This window comes from Syngnathus acus, chromosome 8, assembly GCF_901709675.1.
Source record: "Syngnathus acus chromosome 8, fSynAcu1.2, whole genome shotgun sequence".
NCBI lineage: Eukaryota > Metazoa > Chordata > Actinopteri > Syngnathiformes > Syngnathidae > Syngnathus > Syngnathus acus.
In genome coordinates, this window is record NC_051093.1 from 1,112,766 (window position 1) to 1,130,862 (window position 18,097).

At 53.2% G+C, this 18,097-nt stretch overlaps 1 protein-coding gene across 4 annotated transcripts in view; it reads left to right on the forward strand.

Annotated features, from left to right (window-relative positions):
* Positions 1-18,097, forward strand: part of LOC119126080 (protein sidekick-2-like) — a 28,038-nt gene that overhangs the window by 8,840 nt on the left and 1,101 nt on the right. The window contains exons 2-45 of one of the 4 annotated variants that reach the window (XR_005098574.1): positions 914-1,076; positions 2,351-2,457; positions 2,525-2,672; positions 2,806-2,939; positions 3,018-3,129; positions 3,551-3,741; positions 4,092-4,175; positions 4,255-4,449; positions 4,803-4,919; positions 5,104-5,271; positions 5,689-5,791; positions 6,375-6,551; positions 6,857-6,993; positions 7,271-7,418; positions 7,487-7,627; positions 8,049-8,230; positions 8,780-8,895; positions 8,987-9,182; positions 9,255-9,353; positions 9,615-9,806; positions 10,091-10,212; positions 10,312-10,421; positions 10,514-10,664; positions 10,742-10,979; positions 11,060-11,175; positions 11,263-11,452; positions 11,616-11,714; positions 12,076-12,270; positions 12,336-12,537; positions 12,693-12,796; positions 12,955-13,025; positions 13,089-13,224; positions 13,675-13,731; positions 13,935-14,036; positions 14,098-14,213; positions 14,500-14,686; positions 14,918-15,055; positions 15,465-15,626; positions 15,706-15,831; positions 15,988-16,152; positions 16,222-16,362; positions 16,902-17,034; positions 17,323-17,448; positions 17,483-17,534. Coding sequence is in view for 3 of the 4 variants with exons in the window: in XM_037257109.1 (XP_037113004.1) it covers positions 914-1,076; positions 2,351-2,457; positions 2,525-2,672; positions 2,806-2,939; positions 3,018-3,129; positions 3,551-3,741; positions 4,092-4,175; positions 4,255-4,449; positions 4,803-4,919; positions 5,104-5,271; positions 5,689-5,791; positions 6,375-6,551; positions 6,857-6,993; positions 7,271-7,418; positions 7,487-7,627; positions 8,049-8,230; positions 8,780-8,895; positions 8,987-9,182; positions 9,255-9,353; positions 9,615-9,806; positions 10,091-10,212; positions 10,312-10,421; positions 10,514-10,664; positions 10,742-10,979; positions 11,060-11,175; positions 11,263-11,452; positions 11,616-11,714; positions 12,076-12,270; positions 12,336-12,537; positions 12,693-12,796; positions 12,955-13,025; positions 13,089-13,224; positions 13,675-13,731; positions 13,935-14,036; positions 14,098-14,213; positions 14,500-14,686; positions 14,918-15,055; positions 15,465-15,626; positions 15,706-15,831; positions 15,988-16,152; positions 16,222-16,362; positions 16,902-17,034; positions 17,625-17,754 (6,101 nt within the window). In the remaining variant the exon portion in view is untranslated. Of the gene's footprint in view, positions 1-913; positions 1,077-2,350; positions 2,458-2,524; positions 2,673-2,805; positions 2,940-3,017; positions 3,130-3,550; positions 3,742-4,091; positions 4,176-4,254; positions 4,450-4,802; positions 4,920-5,103; positions 5,272-5,688; positions 5,792-6,374; positions 6,552-6,856; positions 6,994-7,270; positions 7,419-7,486; positions 7,628-8,048; positions 8,231-8,779; positions 8,896-8,986; positions 9,183-9,254; positions 9,354-9,614; positions 9,807-10,090; positions 10,213-10,311; positions 10,422-10,513; positions 10,665-10,741; positions 10,980-11,059; positions 11,176-11,262; positions 11,453-11,615; positions 11,715-12,075; positions 12,271-12,335; positions 12,538-12,692; positions 12,797-12,954; positions 13,026-13,088; positions 13,225-13,674; positions 13,732-13,934; positions 14,037-14,097; positions 14,214-14,499; positions 14,687-14,917; positions 15,056-15,464; positions 15,627-15,705; positions 15,832-15,987; positions 16,153-16,221; positions 16,363-16,901; positions 17,035-17,322; positions 17,449-17,482; positions 17,535-17,624; positions 17,755-18,097 lie in introns of those variants that run through there. The other 3 variants (XM_037257109.1, XM_037257111.1, XM_037257110.1) reach the window with 3 other exon arrangements.

Consider the following 18,097-nt stretch of genomic DNA (forward strand, 5'->3'; position numbering starts at 1 on the left):
TCTTACCTTGTGCGCACGCATAGAAAAGGACATTAGCATGCTGGCCAGCCGGAGCGCTGCAATTTGGACATTCGACGAGATTAGAAAAAAGCGGATGGGATATGGAGTACAGGCGCACTCCTTGAAGAGACAGCCGCAAGCCATAGGCGATGAGGAATGCGTCCGCTAGCGCTACCACCCTTCCTCCCTCCCTCTCCCGGCGAGACTTGAGGATGTGCAGGTGATGGTCTCCAACCCAGTTCCTGTAAAATCTTGTTTCCCTGCGCTACGCTATCTCCTAATTAGATCTCATTATCCTGCCAAGTGTAAACAATCCCGGCAGATGGCATAGCACGCACGCACTATTAACGCTAACGACCTGGGGCCCTGTGGAATTAACACTTGGGCGCCTTTGTTTATTTTCCTGGATTAGTCTTTGCCCCACTTTCTAAATTAAGCCAGGCCCACTTCCAACCTTGCTATGCCTTCAAGAAAAATGTCAAACCAGCCGTGGGAAGACGCAGACGGAGTGAACAGGGAAAACGGGACAAACAGGATGATCCGACAGGGGGTGACACGCGGACAGGGCTTAAACACAAGACGGGTAACTAGGGGCAGGTGACAGTAATTAAAATGATGATGGGTAGAACACAGACGGGGAGGGGCGAGACCACAGACGTGGGACAGAGACGCTAACGGACACCATGACAACAAAACACGCAATGCGACACACGAGACTAGAAAGGAGAAGGCGTGGATAAACTCCACTCCGAGTGGCGATTGGCCACGAGAAGCAGAAACGTGTTTAAAAAAACATGCCAAAAAGGCTCCTCAATGGGTGAGGCGAGGGGAGGTAGGGTGGGTGCTCACCAGGAGAACTGGCGTCCTGAGAACTGGTGCGATTGTGTGGGTGTTGTCCACTCTGTGTGTCCAGTAGATGACGTGCCGCCCTATTTCAAGATGGAGCCCCCTCAGGTCCAGGTTCAGCTGGAGGGCAACCGTCTGGTCCTCACCTGCATGGCGGAGGGTAGCTGGCCTCTGGAGTTCAAGTGGATCTACAACGGCAGCGCGCTCACCCGCTTTTCCTTGGAATACAGGCGAGCAACTCCTGACTACCCGGCTAAGGCTCAATAAATCTTTGTTCTTCGCTTCCTATTATTTGCTTCCTGCGAGCTCCAATTCGTGAGACTCTCATGTTTGATTTTCACAGGATCATGGTTGCAATATTACTAGGAAAAAATGTGTAATCCTGCGCAGTTCATTAGATCAGTGTTTCCGTGAGAGATGTTCAGCTCTGCCGTGGGAAATTGTCCAACATTAATTACGGAGCGCATTGTAAATAGGATCGCCAAACCACTGGTCAGTTAGCGCAAGGCCTGGTCAGCCACTTGCTAATTGTGCATGTGTGGCAAATCGGAGAATCTTGAGATTTCATGTTGTGGCATCGGCACATAAACATCATCACACATACTCAGTTTATGTGTGTGTTGCTGTGTCCTTTTACTAACAGTGACACGATCACGGCTGTGGTGCGTTTTCAGTCCGATGGAAATCAGATCATGTAGTTCATTGGGAGAACCTGGATTGTTCCTTTTTCAACAACATAAAATACACAGTCAAGTCGAGACACCTCGACTGTGATAGCCACTCAGCCGCTGTCAGAACAGCAGAGCGTCTTTAAAAGTGACTTTGTTCTTATTGTCGCAATATTTATAGAGCTAGTCTAAAATAGTAAACAAAGTCATATTGATTCTTTTGGATTTTGATCACAATCACTTTCAATAGTTTATTCCTTACACTGTCTAAAACCTTTTTTCAACAACTCTCACTTTTATTTACAAAAAAAATACAATTTAGAGATTATTTAGTATTTATTTTTATTCAATTATTCGACTCTCCATACATATATAGGACTAGAACTTTACATCTTTTGTTGTAATATAACAGATTTTAATATAGAAGCTGGTGTAACACTTAACAAATTTTTGTTGGTGGTGTGCCTCGAGATTGTTTCCAATGAAAAGGTGTGCCGTGAATGAAAAAAGGTTAGGAATCACTGCATTAGATGAAAGGAAAATCGTAGTGTGGTTCCAAAATGGCATTTTTCCATGAAAACAAAAAGTTGTCATATTGAGAAAGGGCCAAGGTTTTGAGAATCAAGTTGTCATCTTATGAGAGAAATGTTGGCAATATTGAGAACGACAATCAAAAATAAGCGGCGTTGTGTCGTGATGCACACGTGCGCCTCGCTCCTCCCGTTTGGCACTGCTCCCTCTGCTTGCTATTCCTCCCCAGCCCTGATCCCAGAGCCCAAAAGGAGCGGCGGCCATTTGGTAGCTGCCCCAAGTGTGCGATCTCTGGCTCTCCTCAGGTACCTGATACCCTCGCTGGAGCAATTCCATGCCGGCCACTACCGCTGCATCGTCAGGAACCGAGTGGGGGCCGTCATGCAGTGCAGCACTGAAGTCCGGGTGGCGTGTAAGTGCGCCGCTTCACGCACTTGGCGTACGTAGGTGGCGCGGCTCCTGAGTGCGCCCTCCTGTAGACATGAGCGGCTTCGTGGAGGCCCAGCGTTCTCAGACGGTGTCGCAGGGCGACGGTGCCCTCATCCCGACGCCCCGCATCCACAGCTTCCCCAAGCCCCAGATCACCTGGTTCCGTGATGGGCGCAAGATCCCCTCCAGCGGACGCATGTAAGCCAGCTCAGCTTTTAACTCTGTGTGTGTTTAGTAAACTCTTTTTTCTTTCTCCTTTTTTTGCATGTTTAATCCAAGACATACACACACATCGTCTCTGTGTTGTCGTCTGGTCTTTTGTGTTCCTCAGCGCCATCACCCTGGACAACACCCTGGTGGTCCTGTCCACGGTGGCGCCCGACGCCGGCCGCTACTACGCGCAGGCCGTCAACGACAAGAACGGCGAGAACAAAACCAGTCAGCCTGTCACGCTGGTTGTGGAGGGTAAGTCTGCGCACCCCAATTTTATTTGCCAGCCTTTCATTTCACCAGTTGAGTGCTTGATGGATGTGTGTGTGATAGAAACGGGAGGACCCGCGGACCCCATTGGCCCCTCCATCCTCGTCCCGCCTAAGAACACCAGCGTGACGGCGGGCAGGAACGAAGCCATCTTGGAGTGTGTCGCCAATGCCAGGTAGCACACGCGCGCGCACACAGGCGCACGCCTTCCACAATGTCAGTCGCTTCTTCGCAGCAAACTGCTGAGCTTGTACAAATACTTGCAGGGTCGATTCAAGCAAGCAGCGAGTGATCTCGCTGAACAGCTGAACTTGATTGTTTTTCTGTCCCCATTCGTAGTATTTTCATCCCCAGCCCTGCTAATCCTTGAATTCTGAGGACATTTTTAAGCACAATGATGCTTTTGTCATTTCAATGAGCACAGAGCCATTTTGCTAAAGTGGGTCACTTGTTTTGTTGGTTTTCCACTCCGTTCCATTTCGCACCTCCCTGACAATTATCTGCATTCGTTGAGAAAGCCCAATGCATCGCTTTGCTTGCTGGGAGCCACGTCATCAATTCGGACCATAAAAATAAAGTTTTTCCTCACCTGGCAGGCCGCTGGTCAAGATGGACATCACATGGAAGAAAGACGGCGCGATGCTCCACGCGGGAATTCGAGATTTCGGCCGTCGTCTGGTCATCAGCCAGCCGACGCACGGCGACGGCGGCTACTACGAGTGCGAGGCGACGCTCCGCGGCGGCGGCGTGCCACCAGCCACCGCCGGTGCCTTTCTGCACGTGCTCGGTACGTGTCGTCGCGTGCTTCCCGTGACAGTTGTCAATCCTACGGGAGTGACATCATCGGATGAACTGTCAAGAATTAAACAATTCCACATCGATTGGGTGATGAGATACAGAAGAGCGTCACAAAAGGCTTGCAATTTATCGTTCTCCACAGAGGCTAAAGAAGATATGCCCGTGAGCAGTGTTGTATGCGCCGTCTGGATGTATCGCGACTGCGCATGTCCAAATAGAAGAATCTTTAGACTTCCTTTTGCTTCTGTGCAGGCCGTTTCTTGATACTTTAGCATGTGGCTAATGGACCTTTGTGTGGATGGCTCAACATTTGCTCATTTGATTTCCTCCCTCTACCAGAATATCCTTTGTTTGTGAAAGAGCCGCCGAGCCGCATTGCTGCAGAGATGGAGAAGGTGGTGGACATCCCCTGTCAGGCTCGAGGTCTGGTCTTTTCGAGGCTCATCGAGCTGTCAAGTCCAATAAGCGGGAAAAGCGAGTTGGCGTGTGCGTGTGGGTGCAGGCACGCCTCAGCCGGACATCATGTGGTACAAGGACGCGACAGCCATCAGCCCCTTGAAGACCCCCAGGTACAAAATCCTGGCGGGAGGCAGTCTGCAGATCAACGGCCTTCTGCCCGACGACACCGGAATGTTCCAGTGCTTCGCCCGCAATCTGGCCGGAGAGATCCAGACCAACACCTATCTCGCTGTCACCAGTCAGTATTTGTTTTTTTGGGTGTTGGGGCTTATGAGCAGGATCTGCGTAGCCCTGAATTTGTCAGTTTTTAATTGCAATCAAGTCATCTCCCCAAAGCGTTGAACATTAAACGCTTCTTTCAAACATTAAACGCAAGATGCGTGCTGTCACAAGAGCATCAATGTTACCTTCAAGCTACTCGAAGATGGACACGGAGGTGCACCACTGCCATAGAGGTGCTCTGGATGGTTTTCTCGGAGCGACGGAGACCTGACGGACGCTGGTGCCTTTGTGTCATTGTGAAGTCCATTAAAGCTGACATCTGCATTCTCATCAACTCTCTCTCATTTTATTGTGTGTGCTTCACGTCAGGCATCGCTCCCAACATCACAGCCGGCCCGGCTGACAGCGCCGTGATTGACGGCATGTCAGTCATCCTGCACTGCCTGACGTCCGGAGCGCCGCGGCCGGCCATCACCTGGCAGAAAGGTGCGCATCCCGCTCGTGCACATTTAGACGCTGGATGTCAAGTCACTTTTTGTCCAAATGAATTGAAATGGCCCGCAAGTTGCAAAACGGCCTCGCATGAATAAGCCCAACATGGAGCAATTGGCGACTCACGAGGTGAAAAAGTGGGCCGCTCGTCAGCGCTGTGCTGCGCTGCGTTTCCCAGGCGAACGCGTGCTGGCCAGTGGCTCAGTGCAGCTGCCCAGGTTCGCCCTGCTGGAGTCGGGCAGCCTGCTCATCAGTCCGGCCCACCTGTTCGACGCGGGGACCTACACCTGCATGGCCAGCAACTCCAGAGGCATCGACGAAGCCTCCGCCGACCTGCTGGTGTGGGGTGAGCGGGAAACTCATCGCTCATTCCATCATGGGCTAGCCAGAGGCCAATGTAGTCGTCTGGATCTCGGAGCCATGCTCCTTCAATAAACTGTCACCACACTGGACGTTGGCTGGCGCGACAGAAGCTAACTTTTTCATCCACCGCTCCTTCTTGCCAGCCATCACAGAACATAATTTTGTTGTGATGCCAAAAACAGACGTTGCTAAAAGTGTGGACTTTTGGCGTTTCCTACATTTGACTCATTGGCTTCGACTTGGAATGTCTTTGAAAAGGAAGAAAAGTCAAACAGGCTCCGAGGCAGGCGTTCAATGAGAATGCATCGCAGTGCAATCCGATCAAAGGCGAGGTGACCTCTCCGCTCTTTCTCCCTCTGTGCGTGTGTGTGTTTGTGTGTGTGTATCTGTGTGTGTGTAGCCCGCACCCGCATCAGCAAGCCGCCGCAAGAGCAGAGCGTCATTAAGGGGACCAAGGCGGTCATGGCCTGTGGCGTCACCCACGACCCCCGTGTCAGCATCAGGTAGCCCAGAATAAAGTTTGTGTGGAAAACAAGCACGGCTTATCGCAGCTGCATTTAATCATTTTGCCAAATGGGCGCTCAATCTCCTCTCCAACTGTCACAGCCAATGATGCCATGTGTACTTAGAGCGATGAGCGTGTGCGTCGGCACTGGGCCCGGTGGCATTGATTGTGTGGCAGTGCCAAGGAGATTAGCCCCAACAGTTGCAATTAATCACTGCATCTCCCCAGCTCGTGTGCGGGAGCCCTGCACGCACACGCTCACGGAGTCATGCGCACACACACACACACACACACACACACACACACACACAAACGAAGGCGTGTGTGTGTGTGTGTGTGTGCGTGCGCGTGACTCCGTGTGCATGTGCGTGCCCATTTGACAGTGGAAATTGATCAAGGCGCTGGGATGGTTTCAGCTTACAATACTGGATTTCGACCAAAACGCTTTTGCTCTCTGACGAACCACTCGGTCACCGACCGGCCCAGGCTGGGCCGGGCCACGCTGGGCCGGGCTGCGGCTACATGTGGCAGCAGAGCAAAGATGTCTTCCGTTCAAGATTCTGCCACTTTTTTTGCTCCAGCTACGCTTGGGAGAAAAGCAGCTCTCCGCTGGACGTGACGGCGTCGCCCCGCCTGCGACTGGACAGCGAGGGCACCCTCCACATCTCCCAGACCTGGTCCGGCGACATTGGGACCTACACCTGCCACGTCACCTCCGTGGGCGGCAACGACTCCCGCAGCGCCCACCTCAGAGTCAGGTGTGCCACGGATGTTCATCCGTCCCCAGCAGCCCATCCGTCCCCAGCAGCCCGTCCGCCCGCCCGCTGATGTGTTTTCCAAAACGCTTTGACTGAGATCAATTCATACAAAAAGAATCAATCGCTTCTTAAAGAGGGGTTGGGCGGTCTTTTTTGCTACTTCACACTCACTGTCTATTGAATTCATTGAAGTTGTTGTTGCTTAGTCCCAGTCCCTCTTTTAGAATTCACCAAACTCCTCTCAGCCACCAGTCAAGCCGGCCAGCGCACTAATTTCATGTGTGCCTGTCTTGTCACGGATTCAGGCAACTACCTCACGCGCCCGAAAACCCCGTGGCGGTGCTGAGCCGGACGGAGAAGCGCACCATCAACCTAACGTGGGCGCAGGCCTTTGATGGCAACAGCCCACTCCTCTGCTACGTCGTGGAAGTGTCAGAGAACAGTGAGTGGAAGTGACTGACAGCAAGATAAATCACACAAGGATGTCGCAATTCATCTACTTTTTTTAACGTGTCACTTAGCCATAAGCACCGTTGGGGCAAAGTGCATTGGTGAGTTTGCAATATAGGCGGGACTCAAATGTTGTTACAGGCGTGATTCGGTTCTCTAAAAATCCAGCCTACTAGAAGAGCCGAACTTGGTTTGGGCATTTAAAAACGTGTGCCATGTCAGCACAGTTGCAATGTGATTTGAGGACTTTTTACTTTTTTTTTGGTCAGACGCTCCATGGACGGTGCTTATCGCCGACAAGGAGCCGGAGTCAACCGGGGTGGCGGTGGGCGGCCTCATCCCGGCGCGCTCCTACCAATTCCGCTTGTGCGCAGTCAATGACGTCGGCCGAGGGCAGTTCAGCAAAGAGAGCGAGCGGTAAGTTTTGGCCAAGGTGAAGGAATGGGGCAGCGCTATTGGGGCCAAGCTGAGCAGCTTCTCTCCAGCCTCACCCTTCCAGAGGAGCCCCCCAGCGCGCCCCCGCAGACGGTGATGGCCAGCGGCCGCACCAATCAGTCCATCATGATCCAGTGGCAGCCGCCCCCCGAGAGCCACCAGAACGGACCGCTCCAGGGCTACGTAATCAGGTGGGAGCCGGCTTGCCTTTGCCTGTCGATGCTCGTGTCACCACCTGTCACCGAGCCCCTTTGTGCCTTTGTCATCGTCTTTTGATGACACCGCCGTCCTGACTTATGCAAGTCAAAAGAATCTGATCGCAAATGGTCTTACCCCGCTTTTGTTGAAATGCAAGCGGCTTAGTGAGTCACAGTTATGACGACATGCTCGCTAATTTAGCTTGTGTTAGCAGCGAGCTAGCATAGCAACACTTAAATGGCAATAAACGGCTTGAAACAAGTATTTGGACACTTTTGGAAAGAAATGTTGACAATCTACAAAACAGCTGCTTGCTAGCATAGCTTGCTAGCAAAGCTAGCTAGCGCTTAGCACTCCGATTTTTGCGACGGCTGCTTCACAATCTCTGCCCCACCCCCGATCCCGCCTGGCCAGGTACTGTCTGTCTGGGCTTCCCGTGGACTGTCAGATAAAGAACATTACCAGCCCGGAGCAAAGCAGCCTGCTGCTAGAGGACCTCATCATCTGGACCAACTACGAGATAGAGGTGGCGGCCTACAATGGGGCGGGCAGGGGCGCCTACAGCCACAAGGTGACCGAATGGACACTGCAAGGAGGTGAGTATCACGCCCGCAGTTGGAACACCGTCCGTCCCGTTTGCACATATACCTTTGCTTTTGGAGCCGATGCTGCTGAATCCGCTCAGAGTCAAATCAGAGTGGATGGTGTCGCTGATGTGTGCACTCTTATGCCACAGCCGCATTTGTTGAACAAAAGCCAATCGTTTGATTCCTCGAAAGTACAAAAAAGGTCAACATCCCATTTCCTCCTTCTTTGCCTTGCCAAGTCGAACTTTTCATTTCGTGATCCCGGTTGGTTGTCTGTCGACCAAAGGCAACGGACACATTTTGGAGCAGGTCTCTGGTTCATTTGTCGCCATCAAACATGCAGTAGCGATGCGCGTTTATCCGGGTTGGAGATGGTACCGAGCGGCTTCATTCGTGACTCGACTTTGCCAGCACCTTCTTTGCGGCCTTGCGTCAGGAGGGACGTGTCACGGGGTTTGCAGGAAAGGCGCCTGAGGCAACAGCTCGCACACCGATGGCCTGATTGTGTCAACGATGGGCTTTCTCTGTCTCCTCCTCATCTTCTTTGGTCCCGTTCAGTGCCCACCGTGCCGCCGGGAAATGTGCGAGCTGAGCCAGTCAACTCCACCGCCATGCGATTAGCCTGGAGCGCCCCTAGCCCGCAGTTTGTCAACGGAATCAACCAGGGTTACAAGGTGAGCGAGGGCACAAGCCACTAAGGGATCATCACCAGTGTTGGTGGTGCTAGGTTTATCACCTCAAAACTGTTCCGTCCCCTTCCTCCAGCTGTTGGCATGGGAACCTGGGCGGGCCGGCGAGATGACCGTGGTGACGGCGCGCCCCAACTTCCAAGACAGCATCCACGTGGGCTATATCTCGGGCCTGAAGAAGTTCACCGAATACTACACGTCTGTGCTGTGCTTCACCACGCCGGGGGACGGCCCGCGCAGCCCGCCTCAGAGGCTACGCACCCACGAGGACAGTAAGGGTGCCCGCTCGCTCGCGTCCTGACTTGACAGGTCATTTTGGCATCACTCTTCTGAATGTTTGCCAGCCCCCGGTGCTGTGGGACACCTCAGCTTCACTGACATCTTGGATACCTCCCTCAAAGTCAGCTGGAAGGAGCCTCGGGAGAAAAACGGCCTTCTCACAGGTGATTTGAGTATTTTTTATTTTTTATTATTATTTTTTTTTAATAAGAGTAAATGGGCTTCCATTTGTCTAGCCCTTTGGTACTCAAAGCACTTCACTGCGCTCCCTCGATGACACGCCGTCAGGTGCAACAAACCGGGGGCTTAGTGTCTCACTCAAAGAAGCTTTCATGCGGTCTTACTGGGCCCCCGATCTCCGGGTTGGAAGACAAGCGCTCTAGCGCTCTCTGAATTCCTGAGACGAGGTGTGTTTGTTTTTGGAGGCTACCGCATCTCGTGGGAGGAGTTCAACAGGACCAACACGCGTGTGACCCACTACCTGCCCAACCTGACTCAGGAGTACAAGGTCACGGGCCTGACCGCACTCACCACCTACACCATCCAGGTGGCGGCCATGACGGCCAAGGGACAAGGCCAGCCATCCGCCTCCACCATCTCCTCGGGTGTCCCGCCAGGTCAGCGCACGCACCGGACACGTGCCATGCTTCCTTCCAAGCCCACCCTCGTTTACTGTTGGCCAGATGGCGATTTTGGCCTTTGTTTCCATGACAACAAGGGGCAGATGAGAGAAGTTTATTATGTGACTATTCTTGCCAGAAAATCGGTCCCCTTTAAGACACTTTCTAAATGGAGGTGAACCGAGACAAAAGCGGGAACAGTTCAAGGCAGTAGCCTTGATAAGTTGTGTTTTGTTTTCCCCCGCCTCCTCTGCTGTCCCGCGTGTCGTTTGCCGCTGCAGAGCTGCCCGGCCCTCCGACCAACTTGGCCGTCTCCAACATGGGCGCTCGCTCCGTCAGCCTGCAGTTCACGCCGGGCTACGACGGCAAGACATCTATTTCCTGCTGGCAGGTGGAAGCCCAGGTAGGCCGCTCCGACCCGCACTGTCCCGTCCCGCAAGGTGCTGATGTCACATGGACAGAAAACTGCCAACATCAACAAGTTTGTCCACACGCATTGCAGATCGGCATCATTGGTGAGGATGAAGAGTGGCTGATGGTACAACAGCTGGTGAATGAGCCGGACGCCCGTGCCATGGAGGTGCTGGATCTTAACCCTTACACCTTCTACAGGTGAAAAGAGCTGCTGTGCTTTGCGTTTTTGCACCTTGCAGGAAGCTTTGCCTCCACTTGTGTCTCCTGATGACACGGTGTCCTGGACGCAGGTTCAGAATGCGGCAGGTGAACATTGTGGGCAGCAGCCCCCCCAGCCAGCCTTCTCGAAAGATCCAGACCTTGCAGGCCCCCCCGGACGTCTCCCCCGCCAACGTCAGCCTGCGTACGGCCAGCGAGACCAGTCTGTGGCTCCGCTGGCTGGTACGTTGCCACCGCTCAACTCATCCTTTTTGCTGACGTTCTGTACGCCATGATGCCGAAAACGCTCCTCGTCTTAGCCGCTTCCCGAGTGGGAGTACAACGGGAATCCCCATCTGGTGGCCTACCGTGTCCAGTACTCCAAAGTTGGCGCCAAAGGAGGTGTCCTCTTGCACATGGTTGCCGACCGGCTGGAGAGGGAGTTCACCATTGAGGACCTGGAGGAGTGGACCGAGTACGAGGTCCGGGTTCAGGCCGTCAATGGGATCGGGTCGGGACCCTGGAGCCCGCCGGTCCACGGGAGAACCAGGGAGTCCGGTGAGGAAGAGTGAGCGGGCGGTGTGGTGCGCGCCAAGCTTTGGACTGGACTTTCTAAAGTTGCCCTTTTCTGCCTTTAGTTCCTTCCAATGGTCCCGCCAATGTGTCGGCCTTTGCCACCACCTCCAGCAGGATCTTGGTGCGCTGGGGCCAGGTCCCCGAGACGGATCGCAACGGACCCATCCTCGGATACAAGGTCAGCTAATATTGCCGCTTTGACCCGGCCTATGACCAACCAAAATTGGCACGTGTTTGGCCAAGCGCATCTCCTCTTCGCTGGCAGGTTCTCTACAAGGAGAAGGACTCTGACTCAGCTCCCAGTTTCTGGACGGTGGAGGGCAATGGCAGCCATAGCGTCCTTCTGACGGGGCTGAGCAAGTATGTGCTCTACGAGATACGGGTGCTCGCCTTCACCCGCATCGGAGACGGGAGGAGCAGCGCACCGTCCATCTTGGAAAGGACCCTTGATGACGGTCATTGAAAATGCTCCCCTCCCTCATTTGAAAACGCACTATGTGGTTGGCCATGACAATCAAGATGTCTGCTGAGCGCATCCGTAGAAGGCCATCGTTTTCATGACCGCTCGTTGCGAATGTCCGACCATAATGACCGCAATGAGTCTTTGTGGCATTGCAGTGCCAGGCCCCCCAGTCGGCATCCTCTTCCCCGAAGTGAGAACCACCTCCGTTAGGCTCATCTGGCAACCCCCTTCCCAACCCAATGGCATCATCCTGGGTGAGCTCAAAGGCCTCGCCTTTTTACATTCTATTTGAAAGGTGTGCTGTTTCATATTGTCCAGGAACGATGGACGTCTCATCAGCCTGAATTACAAAGCTACCAAAGAGGAAAATTTCATGGTGTTACAAGAATAACATCTTGAATGAATTTTGTCACATTTCTTTTCAACAAAACAAAGTTGCAATCTTCACAGGAAGAAAGGCAGCTTTTTATGTTGCCGATTTCATACACAAGGCAACTATAAGAAACGATAAAGTAGAATCAAAGAATTTCAAAGATCAAGTTGGACTTTGATGTTGATGTTGAATGAGGGAACAAAGTCATGTTTATTCGAGGATCTTTCTGCTGGTCCTTGCAGCCTATCAGATCACGTACAGAGGCAACTCGTCGGTGAGCAGCGGCACCACCGTCAATGTACTGAGCCCGAGCGCGCGGCAGTACGTGGCGGCGGGCCTCAAGCCCGAAACGGCGTACGTCTTTGGCCTCAGCGCACAAACGCGGAAGGGCTGGGGCGAAGCCGCTGAGGCCTTGGTGGTCACCACGGAAAAACGAGGTGAGCTCCTGCAGCTTCCAAAAGAGAGGAAGAGCGCAATTCACTCATGCCGGTGTTCCGGTCAGCCCGACCCCAACCCACGGGCCGGCCCATGGCGCCGCAACGGGAAGTGCGCGCTCGCCGAGTGCTGCTGACGTGGGAGCCGGGCAGCGACGGGCTCTCCCCAGTGCGCTACTACACGGTGCAGTATCGAGAGCTGCCGGGAAACAACTGGACAATGCACTCCGCCTCGGTCAGCCACCAGACAAAGGCCTACTCAGTGGACAGGTGCCTCGTTGTCTTTTGTTCTCATGTTTTGGCGGACGGTAAATTCAAAGAAGCTGTCATGGTGTGAGGACTTTTTTGTCTTGGCATTGCTCCTAATGACAAATTGCTGCATGCGAGTCGAGTAGAGTTGAGTTGAATGAAGTTCTTCTTGAAAGGTTGAAGCCCTTCACGTCGTACCAGTTTCGCGTCAAGGCCACCAATGACATCGGAGACAGCGAGTACAGTCAGGAGAGCGAGGCCGTCACCACGCTGCAGGATGGTGAGAGCCCGCATCGACCGCTGCCGTTGTCGTCCTCACCAAGAGAAAGATTGCCGTTCTGGCTGGCACCAATGAATTTCAAATGACATGCAAAAGAAGCAGAGCAGGGTTCCCCAAAGTGATAAGCATGTGTCTTTTCTTTTTGTTTACACATGCAGCACCAGACAAAGCCCCGACTCTTCTGTCCGTAACACCGCACAGCACCACATCCGTGCTGCTCCGCTGGCAGGTAGTGCAAGTCGTAATTAAGCCCTTAATTTCGGATTGTGATGGCGACGCTGTGTGTCCGTAGTCTCCCTCTGAGGATCACATCAACGGCATCCTGCTGGGATTCCGGCTCCGCTACCGAGAGTTGCGCTACGAGCGCCTGCAAAGCTTCACGCTGCACGCCGCCAACAGCCCGTCCCCCAGCTGGGCCCATCTCATCGGTGAGCAAGCCTTCAAAGGTACAAGGAAAAAAGAACATCAAGTCATGCAAAACTTGTGATGACACCTTTGAGCTACGTGAAGGTTTTCTGAGCAGATACGGAGGAAGAAACTCACTCTGAACACAGCTGACATGGCTCTTTTACACAAGTTCTTGCTGACGTCGGTCCGAAGGGAGAAATTGGCTTCAATCGTCGGTATTCCAATCGCAAATCTTGAACGTGATCATTGGACATACCCGTTGTTTTTTGGGGGGAGGTTTTCGCCATTCGGGGAGGTAAAGTCGCTCCTAACGAACCACAGGATCATCTTTTGGAGAGAATCCATCTTAGGCTAAAGGCGCTGAAATGACTCCAAATGGCCCATAGTGGTTCCTTTGGAAAGAAGTCCACATTTTGACAACCTTGTGAGCAAGCAGGCCAAGTGTGTTTGTTCTCTTCTTCTTCCCGCAGCTCCCTACAGCATCAGGAACTTGAGCCAATCCTCCCTCACCCAGTACGAACTTGACCGTAAGTTTGAAATCCCCGCCCCTCCCCCCTCCTCCGTCCATTTACGTGCTGTCGACTGTATTTCATTGCCTACACAGTTGTTGATTCTCATTCATGTACGTGACTTTAATCTCCACAATCTGCGCTATCATTATTTTCCAATGATTTTTTTAACCCATATCGCCAGTCTACCTCGACCTTTTTAATCTCGGCTCTTCTCATAGATCTGAGTCAACACAAGCGGTACGAGATCCGAATGAGCGTGTACAACACAGTGGGGGAGGGTCCGAGCAGCACCCCGCAGGAGGTCTTTGTGGGCGAAGCAGGTATGTCTTCTCTCGCCATGCTTTTTCCCCTTTGCACATTTGTGACTGCGCAATGTTGTAGTCCCAACAGCGTCGCCCCAGAACGTGGTGGTCCAGTCCACCGCCGCCACCCAGCTGGATGTGGCGTGGGACCCTCCACCGGCGGATACGCAGAATGGCGACCTACAAGGTTACAAGGTAGCAGCTCCACGTCCGGCTCCAAATTGGCCATCTTGCATGGTTCCCTCCTTTGTTGCGAACGGCACACATTGGCTTCTGAGGTCAGGGTTCTTCTTATGAAGACTTTGCCAAGTTTGTAAGAAGCAAAATCTTTTCCAACATTTGAAATGGAAATGTGATTTGGGGCTTGGTTTGCTCAAATTTAGCGATTCTTTGTATGCCAAGCTTTGGAAATTGTCATGGAAATTGAAGAGCAATTTTCCAGCCGATTCCTGTTGTGCCTCTTCTCTTTGACGGGCGGCAGATTTACTTTTGGGAGTTTCCGCTGCAGAACGAGACCGAGCGCCTGCGCACGCTCTTTGTGCCTGAGCTGGGCGTGAACCTGAAGAACTTGACGGGCTACACCACTTACATGGTCAGCGTTGCCGCCTTCAACGCGGCTGGCGACGGGCCCCGTTCGCTGCCCACTAGAGGGCGCACTCAGCAAGCAGGTGACTCTCGTGGCAAGATTGATTTGCTCGTGTCCTTTCACGCCTGACTGGCTCACACGCTCCAGAGAGCCAAGTCACTTTTGCACTTTTCGCCAGGATTCAGTGATCAATATCTTGGACTTTTCTCATACGTTTCTTCGAAGCTCATGGACCAAAACATGTTTTGTGCATGGGTGCACTTGGTTGAATATTGATATTTGCTCACCATGTTTTGATTGTCTCCTCTGCAAGCCCCCGGCCCTCCCAGCTTCATCCACTTTGGCGAGCTGACCACCACTTCAGTCAACGTGTCGTGGGGCGAGCCCGATCGGGCCAACGGCGTCGTCGAGGGCTACCGCCTGGTCTACGAGCCATGCGCTCCGGTTGATGGTGAGGAATTCGCCAAGTCCCCTGCCATTGAGCGCGTATCCGGCCCGTGTCATCTTGTAAAACACCTGCGCTGCTCACACTTTGCACAAAGCACATGCAGGCGGCACACAGCGGAGAATATTGACGGATTCTCGTACCAATGCACGCGTGGTCACATATTGTGCGGCTCTCAATGGGGGGGAACACGACTGAGCTGAGCTGAGCAGCGCTGAAGCCATAGCTGGCGACGATTATCTTCTTTAGACGACCAACTACTGTAGCTGAGACTGGGCTGCACGCCGGACAGGGTGCTTCTCAGTCCTACCTGCACCTGTCATATGGCCCGGCCGTGGCATGGAGTCCATAAATGCCCACTTGCGCACGTTTGAGCAGAACGCAGCCTCTCCAGACTCCTCTGCTTGCTCTCCAGGTGTCAGTAAGATAGTGACAGTGGACGTGAAAGGCGGCGGCCCCCTGTGGCTGAAAATCAAGGACCTGGCCGACGGCGTCACCTACAATTTCCGCATCCGCGCCAAAACGCTCACCTACGGGCCCGAGGCGGAGGCCAACATCACCACGGGCCCCGGAGAGGGTATGCCGCCTTTTCTATGAAAGAAAAAAAAGGTCTTGCCAGCATGTTCTCAAATAAACCCCCCCTCCTCCTCCCCAAGGTGCACCGGGCCCTCCGGGAGAACCCTTTCTTACCCGCTACGGCTCCGCCCTCACGATGCACTGGAGCGGTGGCGATCAAGGCCGCGCGCCCATCACACGATACGTCATTGAATTGAGGCCGTCTGGTAAGACAAGGGACTTCCAAAGACTGGCTTTGCCACAATTTAATTGGTCAGCAGCGTAGTCAGCAGCGTAGTTCCTTGGCAAGCCCTGTGCCCTAGAAAAGCCAACAACATGCGTGTGTTTGACCATTAGCAAATATGATGGATGTTGTGTTCAAGATGAAGGTTTGTGGGACATCTTCATCAAAGACATCCCCAAAGAAGTCACATCATACACACTCAACCTGGACCTGCTGCGAGAAGGCGTCAGCTACGATTTCCGTGTCATCGCTGTCAATGACTATGGCTATGGCTCGCCCAGCCTGCCCTCACCCTCCGTCTCAGGCAAGCCGCATGACCGGAGCGGCAGGCAGCTCATCTCGTGGACCTTGTTGGACCTTGATTGTTTTCCAGCCCACAAAGTGTCGCCCTTCTACGAGGAGTGGTGGTTCCTGGTGGTCATCGCGCTGGTGGGTCTCATCTTCATCCTGCTGCTGGTTTTTGTCCTGATCATCCGCGGACAGAGTCAAAAATACAGCCAGAAGACTGATTCAGGTAAAAATTCACTCGCCTTTCCGACCTTGCTTCTTCACCTTTCTCCAACATTGGAGTCGCTCAATTACCATCCGCTGTAAGCCCGGAGCCTCAACCTAAGCGCCCACGCACATCCGTGTGCGGTGTGTGTGCGCCTCACTCAAAGTCAGCCGGAGAGGCTCACTGGAGTGGCCGCTGTGGCGGCGGATGAATGCATGGTCTTGAAAAGCAAACTTGCCGACAATTTCCCCATCCCTGCCATTTATGACGGATTGGAGAGAAATCAACTGCGGGCCGGAACGGCGGGAACACTTCCTCGACATTTCAGCTAGCAAACAGAGCGGAGTGGACCGGACCGGTGTTCGACCTCGAACCCACCGTCCACCCTGCCCCGGCGACCGCTTTCGAACCGGTTTGCCCGCCCGTCCGGCTGAGCTTTCTAGTAGACGCGGTGTTCATCAAGTCCCCAAAAGTATGCGTGAGGGTGAACAAGGCAGGGAAGAGAAGGCTCTTCAAGTCACACAGTCAATCCAGCTAACCCCCCACCCCTCTTTTTCAAGGCAACTGCACGACGCTGCCACTGAGCCATGGTGAGATGGTGCGCCTGGATGAGCGCCGCTTCCCCTCGGAGCGCAACAACCGACGCCTCTCGGTCAAAAACTCCTTTTGTCGCAAGAACGGCATCTACACACGGTCAGTCGCTTGAACTCGTTTCCTGCATTCACTGCACTTTAAAGCGCTCCAGCCTGCTGCTGTACTCTTTGCTAATGAGCAAGAGACACAGAGAGAGAGGGGGCGGGGCTCCCTGGGGTGGGTTGGGGGATCTCCCTACGGGATACTTGAAAGGGGGGAGGGACAGAGGCGCGAGCTCCTGCATGCTCCAACCAAGACGAAGCTTTTAAATAATTCAGAGTTTGCCGGCGGCACATTGTGGCATGATCTTGCCATATGCTTATCTTCCGCCGTGTTTTTTGCCTTCAGTCTGCCCACTCGAGTCATCCCTTTGGCCTAAAAGGAGACGTCCCTTTGTGGTGTCCAGCTTCTTACGCTCACTGTCAAGTCCCTGCTTTCCATGGCGGTCAAGCCGCTCTGCTTTAACAATGCATCTTGCCTTTCATCCGTCATGTGTGAGCGCTGTCTGTTGCAGAACCGACTTATATGTGTGCTACTCGAGTAGGAATAGGAGGATTATGGCAAGATCCCATTTTACATATGAGCCACTATATCCGCGCCGCACCGCTCGGTCTTCCCGCCGTCTGCCTACTCGCCTTCTCGCACGCCAGGTCGCCGCCGAGGCCCAGTCCCGGAAGTCTGCACTATTCCGACGAGGACGTGAGCGCCAAATACAACGACCTCGTTCCGGCAGAGAGCGGCAGCCTGACGGAGAAGCCCTCCGAGATCTCAGATTCTCAGGTGAGCTACAGGAAGCACGCCTACTGAGCGGGCAATGGCATGGGTTATAGCAATATTATATTATATGGCAATATAGATACACACTCCAAAGAGCGACTCATATACTATCGGGTCCAGACGCAGCGAGCGCTGAACATTTTTGATCGTGTCGGTTGAGTCGACTCTTTTGGGTTAGTTAAGTCAAGTTTATTTGTATAGCCCTAAATCACAAGCAGTCTCAAAGGGCTTCACATAGACAAAAATTGACAATTATTCTCAAAGCATCCCCTGATCTTAAGCTCCCAAAGTTAGTTGGTTGAAGCCCACCAATTTGGAGGAGCAGACACAAATGGGCGTTGTACTT